Genomic DNA, 18776 nt, shown 5'->3' with positions numbered 1-18776 from the left:
GAAATTGGCAAAAAAAAACCCAAAACCCAAACTATCTTCATCATAAGATACAGCTGAAGGTAAGTGATTGAGTAAATCTTTGTGTGACTAGGTGAAACTCTAGCTTACCAAAGTGATATGGCCGTTGACCTCTAGTGTGAGCGCAACGTTTTAGTCTTTCATGTGCTCCTGCCATACCCTGTCACATCTGGTGCAGCGAGGCAGCTGCAGCAGCTGCTCCGTCAGCCCATTTCATGCTTCCTAAAACTAGATGTTACAGCTACCAGTCTGCACCGTCCAGGTCCATTCAGTCAGCACAAAGCAATGATGGTGAGTGTTTTCCCTCAGGGATCTGGCTTGAGATGTGTCCTTCACACGTATGCTCCCTATAATTTCGTTTAGTTCTTTATTTTAATTTGTTTTTTGGACGTTTTTTTTTTTTATTTTCAAAAACACAGCTTGTTCATAGTTCCCTGGCAGCATTCACAAGCATCATGTGGCTATAATTGAACTGTATCTAGCCCATTTTTAGAAAAATCAATGCAAAGTTGGGACTTTTGAAATGTAAATGACTTCCATCTAATTTTGTGTTCTCTAATCCTTGTCCACCATTATGCTTCCAGCTACACAGAAAGCCAGGAGGCAACTGATTTCGCGCCTAAGCGTCTTAGAATTGAGGATAATCATCAGACTGAATTCCCCATAGAGCAAACTGACAGGCAAAGTGCCTGCCAGAAAACCCAGCTGACAAAAATGTGAAAGCTTCTATGAAATAATGGCTTTTTTGTCTAAGCATTTCACTAATGTGGAGTGACTAGAAGTTTCACAATTTTCTCATGGGTCACCGAGGTGTCTAATCAACTGTAGGTGGAGAAAATGAGTCTGAACCCTCACTGCAATTAATGGCGGTTTCCACAATTAAGCATAAGGCATGCTGTGACTGTCTTTATAGCAGTGCTTGCATATTTCTCTGCCGTCCTCACCCACTGACTTTACATTTGCTGCCATTCTCGTATCTTCTATTCCAATTACAAATGATCCTCTCTATAAGTCATGTTCGTATCCATAAACTATTGTCTGCTCCTGCAATTACTCAATTTATTCATGGGGAGTTTTCTGTAACAAGAACCTTTTTTTGCCTTGACTCTAAAACTGTGTATTGTGTAATATTCAGTGTAGAAATAACACAAATGTCTGTTGTCTAAACACAGTCGCCTGAAGTGATTATTGGATAATTTCAAGTTATTTGTGTGTATTTATTTAAAGAGATGCACTCTCAAAAGCAAATTTAATAATTAGTCAGCCTTGATTTCACATTGGTAAGAAAAATAAATTCTTGTCACGTTTTTTGGATTATTTTAAAATTCTTTTCAAGACGGCCAAAGGCATTCAAAATCAGCTCATGTAATTGCACAGGATTAGAAAAACACTGACTGAAAGTAAATGAACCGAGACCCTGCTGTGTCACATTACCTCATTTATGGACCTCCATTGAATTTACATCAATTCATTATAATTTTATTCATGATCCTTAATGGATATAAATGTTGGCACAGTTGGGACCAATTACCTGATGCACCGGAGGAGTGTGTTTTTAGTTTTCAGAGTGTATTGGATTTTTTGAATAGTTAAATAACGAAAATGCAGGGACAGAGTGATGACATCCCATTAAAAATCCAGACTCCAACATGTCTTTTGCTATGTTGTCTTTCCAATACATTTCTGTACTTCAGTTCTTTGTCTTTCAGGGGCTGACATGTACTGCCGATAACAATATATCTATCAACATGCTGGTTCATCAGACAGCCTCCAACTTAGATATCTTTACTTTCAACTTTCAACTCTCAACAGAGATGAGAAGGAAGCAAGATATCATTCCTTAGCAACGTCCATCATCAGCAGGGGCAAAAAATGATGTGTCTAAATCTCTAATTCAGATCGTTATTGATTAAGGCTTATTAAAAGGAGTTGAATGTCTTCCTGATGCAGTCTAATGAGGTTCCTGTTTTTTTTTTTTTTGGCCTGTTTGTGATGACGATCGTGACACACACAAAAAAGGCAAACCCGTCTCCTGGCAATGGGAAAGGAGTCTATCGCATGGTTCAAAAATTGCTTATACATCCTAATTTTAGTGTACAAATGTGATTATTAAGGGGATTGCTTGATAGGTTGTTGAACAGCATCCAAAAATGCTCCCCCATGCCTTTCTGAGGTCGGAGTTGGCAGGGTTAAAATTCTTCCTCATGCTCTCTATTTTCATTTTTCACACAACTACTTTTGTCACCTTTCATGCATTAAGAGCAACACCATAAATGAGTGTGCGGAATGACTGTGCAAAAGTGTGTCATATTTCCCATTAAAATGATCAGTGCTTTCGCCTTCCTCTGATGGCAAGCTTTCCCCCAGCTTTTGTCTTCATGGCCCTGACTAACCAAGCCAGCGTTTGGCCTTTGGGCCAGTGTTGGGGGCTTTAATGGAAACTGTCTTATGTGTTTATGTGATCTCCTCTTCTGATTGGGCCATAAAGAGACCACTGATCAAATTTTTTATAGAGTATATCAGCTGATAACGATCAGTAAACGATCAGCTGGAGCACTCGTCATCGGTTTGGTGTCTGAGCACTTTCTGTCCAAAAATTGTCATCAAGTTTCGGTCGAGATAAGTTATTATCTCTGACTTGATGAAGCTTCTCCAGAACCGCTGAAAACATTTAAACAGCTGTTTTCACTGGCTGGTATAAATTCACTCTGACAAGTTAAATTGGTAGAGTGCTTTATGTCTCTGGAAGCAGTTACAATTAGTGATGGCCACTGTGCAACACTTTGAGAAAGTCATAGCACAAACAGAAATTACAGAATCAATTATGTCTCAGCACTGGCCATGTTGTTGGACAGGTTATCACAAGGAACAAGCAGAAACACCATCCCAGTGTGTGCTGTATAGTAAGATAGAGAAGGAGAAGTTAGAGGAGCTCATAATGCTGATGGATGAAAAAGTTCTACCGTAGCTCACTTCTCAGTTTAAGGTCAGAGTGGGTGTGAAATGGCAAAGAGATTCCCACCCAATCAGTGGCCCAGTGACTCCCCAAAGTCCAGCGTGGGGTTACATCATGTTGTAAAATTTGTCAGAGCTCTGCAGTTCTGTCAGTGTTTTGACTCTAAAGTGGGTTCAGAGCCTGCTCCGCTTTAAATGCGAGTTTAAATCCAGCAAAGTGGGCTGCTGCTCTAAAGGGAATTGTGAGAGGCTGAGCTTCACCTCTTAACCCTTTCCCACCATGGCATTTTCAATTTAAGGAGCTACCAACTTGTAGAAGAGCTGAAAAACTCTCTGTGTATGGAGTATAACACCTTCTTAAACATAAATTGATTTTCTTTGGACCCTCGGGCGGCAGTTTTGGAAGACATGCTGCATTGCCTCTCTCAAAACTTTGTCCAACTCATCATTCTCCTTCTGCCTCAGAGTGGTTGTGAAGGTTAGAACGCTGTGAAACTTTGAAGCTACTCTGTGCTCTGCAGCCTCTGCTTCTCCACCCAAGCAGACGTAAAACTATCCAGCGCTACTAACAGAGCTGTAATAGGAGACAAGATGGAGAGGAGGGTGAGGAACAAGACATGAAAGGAAGCGTTTAAAAGATCATTCACCATAGAGAGCTCTATCTCTGTCTCTGACTGTGAACGGATGCCCCGAGGTTGGCGTTTGAGCAGGCGGATAAGACGGTGTATCCAATGTGCTCTCTGCTAAACTGGGGAATGAGGTTTAGGATCTTGGTTAGAGGAGCGGCCCATCTCATCCTTTTTTGCCTTTTGCTTATCCTCACCCGTCCACCCATCCGTGCATCCATCCACCCATCCGTCCATGCGTCCACTTTATTCTTCCCCCGCCCGCAGAATGGGGGGAGTCGGCTTACCCAGCACACATGTACCACCTGACAGACACACTCACACACGCTGTCACACAAAGTGATTTTGTAATTGAAAAGCTTCAGCAGAGGCTCTGTAGAAGTGTTGCAGCCAGGAGAAGTGAAGCAAGGAGCCGCAGTGATTTGTTGACTTGGAGGTTGGGTCTCACATCTGCCTGGTGTTTATTAAGCGGCCCAAAGCCTCGTCGAGCCGCAGTCGATCATTCAGGAGGAGCCGTGTGATGGAGAGCCTCATCCCCTCCAACCTCTAATGCCTCTGCTGAAGCTATTAGCCAGCCTTAATGTTTTCTGCAGAGATAATGAAATAGACTCCTGACCAGTGTGTCATTTGTTGGTTTTGGCAGTAAATTAATATTGAATACAGATGTTCATGTTTCTGGGCCACGTCTCGACCCTAAATACTCTCCTGACCCTGTTTGAAAAATGGAGCTGAAATGTTCTGAAGTTGGGAAATGTGTCAGGAGCTGAAATCTGATTCTCTTGTTTTTACGTGGATTTACATTAACTGGTAACATCTACAGTAGCTTTTCTTTTCCTTCCTACAGGTCCCTAACTTATTTTCCGTTGTCAGATCAATACCATATCTCTGCCATTGCAGCACTTTTATAAGCTAAGTGACAGCCGCCATAGCCATTATTTTCCATATAAATTCAAGTGGAATGAGTGGGAGTCCTCGCACTCTGAGCTATACACAGAGGTAGGGATTGGGGGAGGGCTGCATTGTGGGAGGAGATTGGAGCCCTGCTGGAGCTCGAATGCATTTCCAAATGTTGAATTTCCATTAAAATGAAATATATTTCTGGATCTACACTGTGCTGTGCTGTGCTGTGCTGTGCTGTGCTGTGCTGTGCTGTGCTGTGCTGTGCTGTGCTGTGCGCAGCAATCATCAGAAATTATACAGCAGAAACAAAATGGGAAAAGATGTTGGCTACCATGACGTCGTGTTGGCAATTTTGGTTTGCCCAAACTGCAGTAAATACATTTTGCGTGCAGCAGATGCAGCACTGAACTTCTACAATATTCCCATTCCCATTTTGTGTCAACAATTGAAACAAAATTGTCCATAGGTGTGAATGTGAGTGTGAATGTTGTCTGTCCCTATATGTCAGCCCTGAGATAACTGGCGACTTGCCCACAGTGTACGCCCACTGTCGTTTGGGATCGGCTCCAGCCCCCTCATAACCCAGCAAAGGATAAGCGGTTAAAGACAATGAACAGATGGAGGTCAAAGTCAGTGCAACAGAAGATGAGATATCATGCTCCCCCCCCACATGAAGAAAGATTCACTAATAAGTGATTCTCAGAAAAGTTATCATAAATACCAACGGATCTATTAATCAGAAATCGTTTCAGCTATAGCTTTGAAGCTACAGTTGTGGTCAAAAGTTTACATACATTTGTAAAGAACAAAAATACAGTATCTCGAAATATTAGAATATTACATAAAAGCAGTTCCTTTTTTATTTTTTACACAGAAATGTTGAACTTTTGAAAAGTATGAGCTAATTTTGCACAAATTACTGCATCATTCATGTGACCACGTGATCATGTGATCCAGCTGCCATGCCAGTTAAACAGAGAGGCAATCATTTGGAAAATGGAGTTGTGTTGTATCTACGTTTCACTGAAGATGCCACTGAAAGTATCTCGAGTCTGTTGAACATTGCTGTATCTTGCTGTAAGTGAGAAAATATTTTGAATCAGTGCGCTTTCCCTCATGTCCACACACCCTGCCCCGTGCTCTTATTGTGGGTCGCCTATTGACGTGTGGATGCAAAAGAAATACGAATGGGCACAGCATGCCACGCCGCAGACACCGTGTGTGCTGCCATGCTACAGGGGAAAAAACGATTGTGGAAACAGGATCTTCATTTCAAGCAACCACGTACTCCATTCCATTCTGCTCAACTCATTATTTTCCTCGCCCCTTTTCTGAAATCCTCAAATGTCACAGAAATGTTTCCTCCTCCCTCTCTGGTGCAGCTCCAGACAAAGAGCTGCTGACATTTTATGGATTCCCTTCAGTGTTATCAGCGATTAATGGTGACCTTTCCTTGGAGGGTACAGCATTTGATCTTCCCCAACCTGAAGAAACTAGGCTATCGGCATTTCATTTCAAAAGTCAAATTCACATTGGGTTGCCTTTTTGATATAGAGCACACACCAGAGCAGATTCTATGGCTTACTTTATTCCTTTGTGGAGGTGTTATTTAACTATGCAGATTGCATAATACACAAAGCACACTTGACAATGAGAGAGCTTAATGGATTACTGTACAAACAGAGAGAGAGACGAGTGCCCTGTGGGAATTCAGAGCTTTTTAGGAGCAAATGTGACAGGAACATGGCAGAGGCCTGTGGTTACTAGTATGGCGCCCTTGCTGGGCACTATTGTTGAAGCAGTGTGATGGACTTTCTTAGTAGGCTCTTAGCCCTGTTAGAAGCTAGCTTAAAGGATAAAAGAGAACAGTCTTACTCAGTTGGAAGTTCGGGTGTATGCTCCAAGCTTTGGCACCATTAAGGCTCTGGACCACTTAGACATATCCTACCAGTAGCCTGAATCAATACGCACAAAGCAGCATGAAGGCTGCATAAGCACAAAATACACAATGTTCATAGCAGTAATTGCAGAAACGGTTTGAATGCCTGAATCAAACCCTGGAATCTGCTCAGACTCCTTTTGAATCCCTTGTCAAGTGTTTTTAACCTGAGCTGTTTACTGTTTTACATTAAAAACATGGAATTTAATAGAAATGTTCTCAGCTGATAGCAAGTGTTGATCTAAACTCTGTTGTGTTTTGTCCTTCACCACAGTGTGAGCCCTCTGCTGCGTATCCAAGTGCAAATAAGTGTTTGGATATGAAAATTAATTTGGGCTCCTTCAGTATTTTGGCTGAGCCGGTGAAAGATAAGGTCTGTGAGATTTTGTAGCTACAACTATTATTTCAATGTGTAAGATATGACTAAAAAACATTTAAGTAAAAAAGCTTTTCTTTGTCGTTCATGACAGTAAATGAAGTGTCTTTAGGTTTTAAGTAAGACGTCGCTTTGGGCTCTGGAAAGTTGTGATGACAGTTGTGATTCTGATGCTGTGCTAAATGACCACCAAAATGACTTAATTATTGTTTTCACTGACAAAGAAGGAGTGAGGTATCACATGATTAAAAGTAGGGATGTGATATCGGGTGACAAAGGCTTTGAGATTAAATATCTGCATCGGCCAAAAATTTAACATTTCTGCCAACATGAAAAATGAATTATCTGCAATGGATGGGCACTTTTAACAAAGTGGTTATCTTATTTTGCCCAGTGAATGTGTACTTTTTGAGAAGCCTGTATGTCTGCATCTTCCGCTGGGCTTGATAATATAATTGATGCTCTCTTCATTCAGGGGGAAAATTATATCTGAAATGATGATGTTGAAGGTTTTGTAATATTCTAAAAACCAAAAGAAGCTTTTTGATAGATTAAATGAATTAAATAGAATTAGTCTGACAACGTTGGCCTATAAATAACCAGTCAGCAATAACAAGATCTCTGAAAAAAAGGCCTGTCTGTTCCTCTGTGCCAAAATGTCTTTCTGTGGTTTGGAGACAAGAATTCCACGTTTCACAGTAGTAATCATCCCCCTCTGATCAACACATTCTTTGCTCCTACAGAGTGATGTAGCTTTGGATACCCTTTGGATCACCTCCTCCATCATGTCCTTGATCCCCAGTATCTCTGTGGGGTCCGACAGCCTGAACTTCAGAGTTAATCCTACCATTAGTGCCATGCGGAGTGAAGATCATTTCCATGTTTCTGCGTCTGCCTCTTCATTAGCTGCTTCAGACGGGTTGAAAGGTTCCTCTGTGGGAGCGTTATGTCGGGGATGGGAGAAGACTTTGTTCCAGGGAGAAATAATGAAGACAGATGATATACATGCTACTACCACTATCCTCAGGCTGACGGGTGAATAACCATGTTGGTAGTCCCTAGATGATTATTGATTCTCTTTATTTTCTTTGGAAAAGTGGTTTGGTCTTCTCATTTCCCTGGCGTTCTTGTTGGCTCCTGGTTTAAAAACCTTCTCTGCTATTCATTTAGTAAACATGGAAAGGGAGATCATTAAAAGCCCTTCGCTTACCGTCTTCCTCTGTGCTTGCAGTTTGAGTCAAATGCTTGATAAACCAGAGACTGATGTCTTTATAAGTCCATTATACTCCAGTCTTACATTGTGTTTTGCTCTGCCTTGCACATATCTGCTAAATGTTCCCCAGAGTTGAAATGGGAGTACCATAAACCCCCTGTCTGCTCTGTTCATTGCCTTTCAGTTAAAATAAAACCGAGATGTTTCAGTGCAATCTGTGATAGAATGTATAGCCAGCCCGGGCCGACGTGTATAAATCACTCTCTTTTAAATTCAACGTCCTGGGAAGTGTTTTTGTCAATTTGAAGTGAGCTCATGATTCATCTGAGCTAATCTAGTCATCCTGTTGAGATCCTTGCTCAGTGAAAATGGGAGTCATTATTTCACTAACTTCACTGGTGCATCGACTCGAATCAAACAAATGGAGAAACACAACCCGAGTTTCCCAGTGATTGTGGCGTATTTATTTGCTGTTTTTAATTAGCTTTTATGAAGATAGATTGTTGATGATTTGACTTAAATTATATGCTTTATATGCTACTTCAACCATAGAACACCAGGTTTACTAAGTTAATAGCAGAGTTGCTCATTGTTGCAAATGATCTGTTAAAACATTTTAACAGATAACATTTTTTCCTCAGAATTGTTAAATCAGTGGCTCATTTAAACTTACAATGCCTAAGGTGATGCTGGCAAATAAACAAATTGTCTTATTTGAGAAGCTGGAACAGGAAAATATTCGGAATTCAGTTTTTCTTGGAACAGGAAAAAACAGTTGTTAGTTTTACATTTGAGTGGCAAACTAATTGATAGATTAATTGTTTCAGATTGCCAGGTTTAGATATATTCTGACATACTGTAGTGAACGAACGGGGGTTTAATGCAGTCTTGAGAGCACTTCAGTCCCTATAGGGACCCTGTTTACTAATGATTATAATGAGATGGCATTTAGAGCAAAAAAAATTGTCACTATCCACAATGCATAATGAGATAGCTTTAGATTCACAGGTGAAAATGCATAAGAAAAAAATAAACACACAAACATCTATAACCAAGGTTATAGTGAAATCAATTAATTGCTTTATCCTTAGTGTTATGTCCTAATTATGGCAGTGTCATGTCAGTGTCATGCATAGCCCCTCAAATAAGATGTCATGGCAGTATCTGCATCCATATACACTATAGATAAATACTGTGGATGAAATTAGGCTTATATATGTGTGCCAACTTACACCATGTCTTTGAAAGGACAGCTGCATAAAAATGCGGAAAAGACGCACATTTGTTTATTTTGTCTGAGCTATGTGTCTGGCTACAGGAGCTCAATGTTTCCCACCTGAAATTGGGTAACATTTTTTACAACTTGTATATCAGCACGTGGTTGTGTCTGACTCATCTGTCTGTCTCTACCTTCCTCTCTATGATCCTTTGTTTTCACTTGATGTTGGGGCGTGCTCCTCTGATTAATAATGAAGTGAACAGATGATGTGATTGATCAGTCAGTCGCTGACTAATCTCATCGCTCTAGTTAATAGATTATGGTCTAAACAGCCTCCTCACTGAAATATGTCGCCTTTGCTGTGTGATATTACCCCACAGTTTATTTCCCCTGAAGCTGATATTATAAAAGTAATGAAAGTAATTTCTTCTGATGTTAGTGGAGGTGCTCTGTATTCAGCCGAGGTTGGGTGCCTTCACTATAAAATGCTCTTGATTCTCCTGGAGTTTTAATGCCATCAGCAGCCATGTTCACCAGTGTTTTCACATCGAAACTGAATTGTTTTCATAAGTGTATGGGTCACGGTGCACTTTTATTGGAGCACTGTTTGCTTTTTCCTGAATGGTGAGGTGAGATTGCACTGCGCAATAAGTTGACCCCAATGATTTCTTTGCTCTTTCTGACCTCTTACCTGTAAGTGTTCCCTATCTGCAATGACTACCTTACATGTAATATTACAGTCTTTGTACGCAGCCCTTCATCCAGTTAATATCCCTCCTACTTTTTGTCCTTCAGGGCTGCCAGGAGGAAGGACAGTGACGGCGCAGTGGTTTTCTCAAGGCCGGTCCAAGAGGGAGGCAGGGACCTCGACACAGGTCAGATATCTCACCAAACATTCTCTGAACTTTATGTCAAAGCCACATCAAACACATCAAAAGCAACTACCACAACTGCGCTTTGGCACTGGTTTAACTCTTTATGATTAGATTGATATTTCTGGCTATTAACCAGTGATAGATATTAACCAGATATGGAGAAAAGTCCAAGAGTTTGTATTATTTATTACATATAACAGTGCTGTACAAAGCCAGTAACACACAGCCATTGTTCATTTTAGAGCCTCACAGTGGTGGGACCTAAACTGTAAAGCTGTTGAAAAGCCTTGGGGGCTTTAAAACCACAAGGGTGTATCCATATTCTTAAATGTGTCGAAACATGCGTGTATATAATGACACAAATTTGTAATTACACCATATCTCAGGACTTGTGTGGCCTCGTTGGCTTACATTAATCATCTCAGATGACCTCAACTGCAAGGTGCTTCTGTTTTGCTTTTATGGATGAGTGAAGGACGTCTGTTCTTGCGGTTCTTTGCTTGTATCCTGAGGGGACTGTGTGGCGTGTTTATTGATATGGTAGCTTTTTTACTGCCCACAGAATGCCACACACACATTTATTATGCTTAAAATACACACACACACAGGTGAGAGGAGACTATGTGCCCTTTAGAAAAATTATGAGAAGGGAAGGAGTTAGTCAAAAAGAACAGATAGTTTTAACTTAGCACAGCATATTCCAAAAAGATTAACAGGAGAACATTTACAAGAGGGCTGAGTTGTAAAACTGGAAATGGTTGAGTTAGAATGACTTGTAGATGCTTCAGCATAAATGTGGTGCAAGCCTGAGAGTGATGTTACATCATGGGTACCCTGATATTGAGCACACAGCGGCTCACAGTTGTGATGAATGTTGCCAATGAAAGTAGTTGGAAACAAAAGGAGCACAGATAAAATCAGAAATAGACGTTGCAAGTTACAAACAGGACCATACAAGCAACACATATTTGTGTTCAATACACACACTTTTTTTTTTTTTAATTTGTCGACCTGACGAAACATTGTGATGTGCAATACTTACAATTAATGCACTGCACAATTATAAGTTAAGGCAATGTTCAAACCTGGAGAAATCCACAAGTTTACTAATTTGGTGCATTTCATTTGGTCACCCGTAGCTACAGCTTCTAGGGTAGGGTTAGTTGGTGACCAATACTGTGCTTATTGTGAATAAAACATTTAAACATTTGCCTGTCAGTTCAGGTAGATTTTCATTAGGAATGGTGCTTTTCAAAATGTGGCGTTAATCACAATTCTAACTAACTAACTAACTAACTTTGAGTTTGACCTTTACCATTAGATAGCAAACAACGGCACTAAGGGTGAGTGAGTGAGTGAGTGAATGTGTTAGCAAGTTAAGGTCAATAACTTAACTCAGTAAACTCAATAAAACAACAGTAAAGAACACTTCCCCTGCAGATCCAGTCAGCAGTCAACATTGTAGAACATAAACTCTCGACAGTGAAAGTCACCTCCACTGATCACTGCTGCAGTCAAGCTGATAAACAGGAGTGAATAACGCCACTTTTTGGTAAACGGCTTCAGAGCAGAGCAGAATCTGATGTGACTCTGGGTGTTTATTCCTCCAGACTGTCTGGATCTACACCTCACTCTTTCCTTCGCAGGTTTCACTTGCTTTGAGCAGCTGAGTAGCGACTCTGCTGTCCTGCTCCACCTGGCCCTCCATACACAGATGTTGCTGCAATAAGCTTATTTTGGCTGATGTGTGAGTCTGTCCATTTTTTTTCTCTTGGGCTATACTCAATGGCTTAACTTTTTACTTTCTTACAGTATTCTACATTAAAACAGCCTAACACCATTAGCTAGTCAGTGAGTGCCACTTAAAAGGATTTATGACCTTAAGATTGCTGGTTTGAAGCATTTGGTGCAGATATGTCAATGAGTAGCTGCGGTTGGGCAGCTCATGTCAAGGGCTGAGGGACTGACAACTTGTTTTTTCATTGAAATCTGTCATTGTTGACATGGAATTGGCTGGACTGGTCCAGCTAAGCATGGAAACATGGCTCACTGCCTTGCTGTACAGATGCCCATCCTTAGTCTGATGGTCACCTTGACAGGAGAGGAAAGGTTGTGGTGGGTTTGCAGGGGATGAGAGGAAAAAAGAGACTGTAGCCAACACTTGAGGCACTCCTCCCCTCAGAGTGGCCATCAGTCTCAGAAAACACGAAGCAAATAGCGCTTCAGACAGAAACCCCTGGCTTTATCCCAAATCGATTGATAACTCAGAGAATTATATTGTTGACAAAATAGTTGCTTAAAATACATTCAGAGGTAGATGTGTAATAAACAGATGAATGATTACATTTTTACCATAGAAAATCAAGGTCAGAGTGAAATCAGTCACTATCAAACACACTAAGTAATGCAGGGCAATATGTCGACATGTCATCATGTCTCAACTTACAAGGCTGTTCTACTCATTCTAATACTAGTCGCTACCCACTTAGTCATTATGTATATGTTATATCCACATTACTGATTTGTGAGGTTCTCATACTGAAGCCACACACAATGCAACCCGACAAAACAGCTCTGCAATAAATCTTACCTATCCGGGGGCTGTAAATGCATCTCTGTAGTCATTTTTTGAAGCGAATGTACAAGTGTTTCTAAGTGGGACTTTGTCATCAAACAGTCTGAAAGCCATCCATATTCAGTTAAGATTAAGTTAAAGATATTCTCAAATCCTCACATTTGAGAAGGATGGATCAGCAAATCTTTTGCATTTTTGCTTTGGACAGTTACTGATACAGTGAATGTATAATCAAATTATTCACTGTTTGATTTTCTTTCTGTTGATTAGGGGAAGAATAAACCGTTGCATATGCCTTTGGATGCAGCTTTCAGGATCAGCTATGATCAGCTGTGCTTATTGTAGTTGCATGCACATGAAGTTTTACAGTGCAATGGAGGATTATAATAGACTATTTGCGTATGTTCTCTTATGGTTTATCTTTATGATAGGGCTTAAGATAATAAGGTTAAACAGGGAATTTGTGTGAAACCTGTCTGGTTGTCTGACAGCTCATCTTCCTTTCCTCAAACACCCTGTTTTAACTGTGTGAGGCAGATTCTCTTTGTCCCCGGAACCCATCAAGTAAGTGAGCTGAAGTGAAACTAATAAATTAAGATCCAGTTTCTATAAAACTACTTTGGCTTTTCGGGCCACTCTTAAGTTGATGAATCTTTCGTTTGCATTGCAGTATTTGGAGATGCAAGTTTTTTTTCTTGGTGTTTTTTTTTTTCTTTCTCCAATTTAACTTGATTTTGTAAGTGCTGGCCTGATAAATGAAGGAAAGTAAAATGACTGGAGCTTTGGGTTGAAGCTCGAACCTGAAAGTGTTCCATAGCGGCTCGTCAGGCCTTTGTCAATTTTTCCTCGTCTTGCTGTTGATGATTCGCTGACAGACTGAGGCCAGCTCCCCTGACGGGCAGCATGTAATTGACGCTGATCACTGGAGGCGTCTGAATGCCTCTTGTGCATCTTAATGCTTCCAATAATGAGAAAGTGGGGCCTTGCTGAGAAACATAACCACGCAGAATGATTCAGACCTATGCATTCACCTCAGTAACAGAGTTCTGGCACTTACCGTTATGCTAAAGAGTGGGTATTGGTGCTCGACTGGCCGCTGTCATCATTATGGGAAATGAAGAAGGTTAGCATCAGAACAGAAGAGATCTGTGGGATTAGAAGGCAATGAGAAAGCAAGGTTGAGGATTAAAGAAGGCTGGTGACACATTTCTCAAGTCTTATCCTTCACATGATGAGCGTATTTGCATAATGCCTTGACCTCTTCTATCTGGTTAAATTGCCATCACTTTATTCAATCATTTTTTGAGAGTTTGCCTCCTTTTGTAGCCCTTAAGTGTGGCTCATAACACAGGTGTTCTCACTTCCTCTTCTTATTTTATCTATTTTATTTATTACATTTCTTTTATTTTGCCAACTTTATTAGTTTGTATCATTACCTCTGTTACTTCAACTATTTCATGCAATTTATTTTTAACACCCTTCTTATTTATAACTGTATTCTTGCTTTGTTTTGTCAAAGAACTTAGTAAACTCTGTTTATAAAAGTGCTATACAAATAAAGTTATTATTATCATCTGAAAGAATAAGGACCCAGATCACCTCTGAATGTGGTCAGAGGGATAAGATCTACCATGCTTCCTCAATGCGTTTCAAGAGAGTTCACACCTGCACTTGGAGCTGTCCATTTATGATTAGAAAGCTCAGGTCTGAATGGCCTCCACCTCCATGGTGGTCTGCATGGTGTGAATGTTGTTATACCATATCCACCTGCATACCTCTACTTTTAGTCCTCATGGAACCCAAAATGTATGACCTTACTGATGGCACATGTGATCACGTAGATGCAAAACAAGATTCTGCTGTCCTTGTCTGTGTCCCTTTTGGATTATATCCAGTCTGTTCCTGTCATTGCTCAAGGACATTGACACATACGGTTGAATGGGGGACATACCCCACCCCTCCAGTTGGGATTTATTTTACTAATTGCATGTCCAGAACGAAAATCATCGGAAAGGTGTGACAGAGTCATTAAGTGGACATCTGTTAGGGTAGCATTCACCTTCTCTTATACTTTCTCCTTCTTTCATTTTTTTTTTTTTCACACAGAGAAGCTGCAACCCAGTGTCAGAGACTTCATCTATCACCATTTGTTGTTGTAGCTTTATACTCTGTCTTATGTCCTTCAGTTATTTGTCAGGGGAGTTCAAAGACTCGCTGTGGCCTCTGTCCTCCTCCTCCTCCTCCTTGTTTTTTCTTTTTTTATCACCCAGTCCTCTCACAGCTCTTTGGCACCCACCCCACATCTACTTTCTGTCTCCCTAGTGATTAGATTATCTTTCACCTCGCACGCGTGCTGGAGATGGCAGTGACATGCACCCGGGCAAGATTAGGGAGTGTACACATGGATCCATGCCTGGTGCTGATGCTGTGTGGAGTGAGTTGCCCACCGTAGTCTTTATGAAGAGGAGCTTTTGCATGCACAGTCACGACAATGACACCTGCTTGCATTCACCTGACATGAGTTTAGAAAACTGCTCACTGAAACCCAGCATATCACTATCTGAGGAAGAAGCTGTTTCCCTTTTAAATCAATTACAGTTAAATGCTGCCATTAGACAACAGTGTTAATATTGATTAGTGCATGGTTTTAATATGTCACCAATCAATTAGCATTATTTTGTATTGTTTTCCCCAGCCTGTACCCAGCCGTATGTTGATAAAAGACTGACACCAAGTGTGTGCAGACAGAGCCTCACCGTGCCAGATTTTTCTGTTGATTTTGTTACTTTTTTTCATAAAACAGAACTGGATAGCCATCTTTGATTGATTTTACATAACTGCCTCGAAGAGATTTTTAACATGTTTTCAGTATAGCATGGGATTTTTACCCTTGAAACATTTGTAAGTGAAGTTTCAAGGCACTTTGAGCTGTCAAATGAAGCTTGTGTTCAGTCTTCAGAGTGAAGGCGGCCAAGGCCAATTGAAGAGCAAAGATTCTAAAGTTATGAGAGTTTTTTTTTTTTTGCGTGTATACCTGTTTAATATTTTTTTCTGTGAACATTCACTTGACAGTATGTGCTATTTCAGTGTCCTTGGATTACTGAAATGCATTTATTCCTCCAAGCAAAATAAATACATCTGAATATTTATGTTTCTGGCCATAATTCATCACAATGCAACTTGCTGAGAAGCCAAAGAGGAGTTAGGCCTTATGTGGAATAAAATGCAATTTAAAGATGCAGTGTGTAAGAATACTCATTGATAGCATTTGAAAATTAACAGATTTGATGTTACATCTACAACAACTATGTATTGCGTTGAAGAGATGTCTATTGAAGTGATGCGGGTGCTCAAAAACCTCTTTTTCCCCATGCACTCCCCTGGTAGCTGCGTGGCTAACTGAGCTAACTGGCTAACATTAGCTACAGTAATGGATGTATAAATAGACAACCGTCTGCAACAGTTAACATTTATTGTGGTGACATGCTGCCTCTATTTCTTGGGAGCATGAATTGAAGATTGATAAAGCCTTATGTATTGCACCTTTAAGATCTTCATTCTCAATAGTTTTTTGTGAATAAGGCTAATGATTTTTGGCTAATTATCATCCTGTATTTGATTAAATGTATGTCACCTCAGTCATTCCTGCCAAAACATTACCATATACAGTTTAGAAAAGAGATATGTTGTGAAATAATATTTCAGTCGCATCCGTAGGATCCCTCTCTGAAGATGATAATGTTACACACCCATTTTGCTGCTTTGTGTGTTTATGACATGGTTATGGTGTAAAAATTGTGGTATTAGCAAATAAAAACTGGTCAGTTAGCTTATTATAAGCCATTTTGTTGGCATTTGGTTGAAGTCTGCCAAGAATCATGGTTGCAGGCAATTGCTGAATACAATATGAATATAATTCTAATGATCTGATTGATTTGTGGACTAAAAATAGACCTCAACGGAGAGGGACATTACTTTCAAATCGGACTGCACAATATGGGATATTGTGATATTGTGATATTTTTGTTTTCCGTGATATATGTTAAAAAAAGGACCTTTTATCTGATGACTTAAATAACTCTATAGAGGCTATGCATGTGATGTCACATGAGGCAGAAGTCACCATGGTTACAGCCAATGGCAGCAAGAGGACAAAGTGCTGCAACCTCAACGTTCAGCTTCAAAAACACGAAAGAACCACATCAAAAATGTGCTTTGCTCTTTTGCCTCCTCTAATATCTCATGCGCTGGATGTGACTACCACACATGTAAATACTGTGATGTTGATGCTGAAAGGATATATTCTTCTGCCTTCCAGTCTGTCCACCCCAACAGGTGTAGGTCGCATCTCCGATGATTTCTTAGACGATCTTGGACAGATGGCTCTTTGTGAATAGTTCAGTCTCTTGTGATTGTGGTTGCCCATTTCCTCCTATTCCTCCTGTTCTCTGCAGTGAGAAATGCTCAGAGAAACTTATTAGAAACTTGGCAGTATCTGTTATAGCTGAGAGATTAGTTCCTTTGCTCTGTCAGTGTTTTCCCTGTCTGTCTAATTCAAAGCCTTTGTATTATTGGCCTAAGCCTTTGTTGAAAATTCAGATTTTTTCTTTTTTTTTACACCAAAACTTTTGTGCCTTTAATCAGCAGCTGCTTTGATGCTCTCATATGTAATGCATGGCAAAGTGGAGGCAATGGGGGAATGACATATTCAGAATATCTGCAGAATGAAGGAAATTGATGAGTTGCCATTATTTGTTTGGCAAACAAATGTTTTTTTTTATTTATTTTTTTTATAATAACAGCTAAGTTATCTTAAGTTACAGAAGTGAACAGGACAGGACATGGACCCTCAGTAACATTATCCTACTCATTGAGTGCTGGTACATGAAAGTAGAGGTTGACCGATTTTTATCTGTTTGTTCGTCAGTACAGTAGATCCTTTTACAGACTATTGAACTTTGCTCTGGTAGTTGTCCACCGTCCACCCGGGTGAGTACGTCACCATTTTAAATGGAGGATACTCTGAGTCAGTCATTGTCTTTTGGGGCCACTTCTGCTCTAAACATCAACATCCTCTTAATCTAAATTAAAGATTTACCCTCATGGAAGGAGAGTGAAATGGACAGAGGAAGGGAGAGAAAGAAAGAAAGAAAGAAAGAAAGAAAGAAAGAAAGAAAGAAAGAAAGAAAGAAAGAAAGAAAGAAAGAAAGAAAGAAAGAGTGCACAAAAAAGCCTGTTGTGTGTACTCTCTTCATGTCTGTGACATATTCTGCAGATACTGATATTGAAACTGTATTGGTTTTTTTTCCGAGAACTGCGTGCCAGATTGGCAAGACTCCAGAGCTCTAAGTGACTCACAGCTACAGCCTTGTGCCATGTCTGCTATAATTTGTTAACACGAACGCTGAAATAAAAAGCAAAATGTTCCACCATGGACGCGCTCGGCTCATGCTGGACAAGTGTCTCGGCTGTTACTATACTGGACAAGACATCGCAGGCTTATGGGCTAAGTCATCCTGTCACTGTAGTCTTGGTTCTCCTCCTGGTGGGTGGTGCCATGCAACCGCCTTCACTGAGATGTACCAGATGCCCAAACCAACTCAACTTTTGGTTGCTCTTTGGGTGTGAAAGGTCAGTGTTTCTGCTGTGAGACCCTTCCAGATCTCTGAGCTCCTCACCTTATCTCGGAGGGTGAGACCAGTAACTATGCAAAGTAAACTCTACTCGACTGCTGAACCTGCGACCTTCTGTCTCTCATTATAGCCCAAGCTCACTGTCTTTAAGATCACATGATGATGCAAGGTGACAAGCACATCAGGAGCAGTCTGGGGCTGAGTATCTTGCCCAAGGACACTTTCAACATTCTGCAAGTCAAAGTTCTACCATCTTACTGCAGTTTGTATGTATGAACGGACATTTAAACTCCGCAGAGCAGTTTTAATGCTATAAATAAGGTTCTGCCTGGGCCCCCTGTGTTAGCATTCCTGCTCCGCCAACACACCGCACTCATTGAAATTAATCAGTTGGTAATGTTGGACTGAGCATGGCTTGCCTTTGCTGTGAAGTGACTAGTAAAACAG

The 18776-nt window shown here is 40.5% G+C and overlaps 1 protein-coding gene across 1 annotated transcript in view; it reads left to right on the top strand.

Moving 5' to 3' along the window:
* Nucleotides 1–18776, top strand: part of adam19a (ADAM metallopeptidase domain 19a) — a 189337-nt gene that overhangs the window by 21666 nt on the left and 148895 nt on the right. The window contains exon 2 of the mRNA XM_037112871.1: nt 10042–10121. Coding sequence (XP_036968766.1) covers nt 10042–10121 — 80 coding nt within the window. The remainder of the gene's footprint in view (nt 1–10041; nt 10122–18776) is intronic.

The sequence above is a fragment of the Acanthopagrus latus genome, chromosome 10, assembly GCF_904848185.1.
Source record: "Acanthopagrus latus isolate v.2019 chromosome 10, fAcaLat1.1, whole genome shotgun sequence".
NCBI lineage: Eukaryota > Metazoa > Chordata > Actinopteri > Spariformes > Sparidae > Acanthopagrus > Acanthopagrus latus.
The sequence above is the reverse complement of the archived record's forward strand: the minus strand, read 5'-3'. Positions and strand labels throughout refer to the sequence as shown.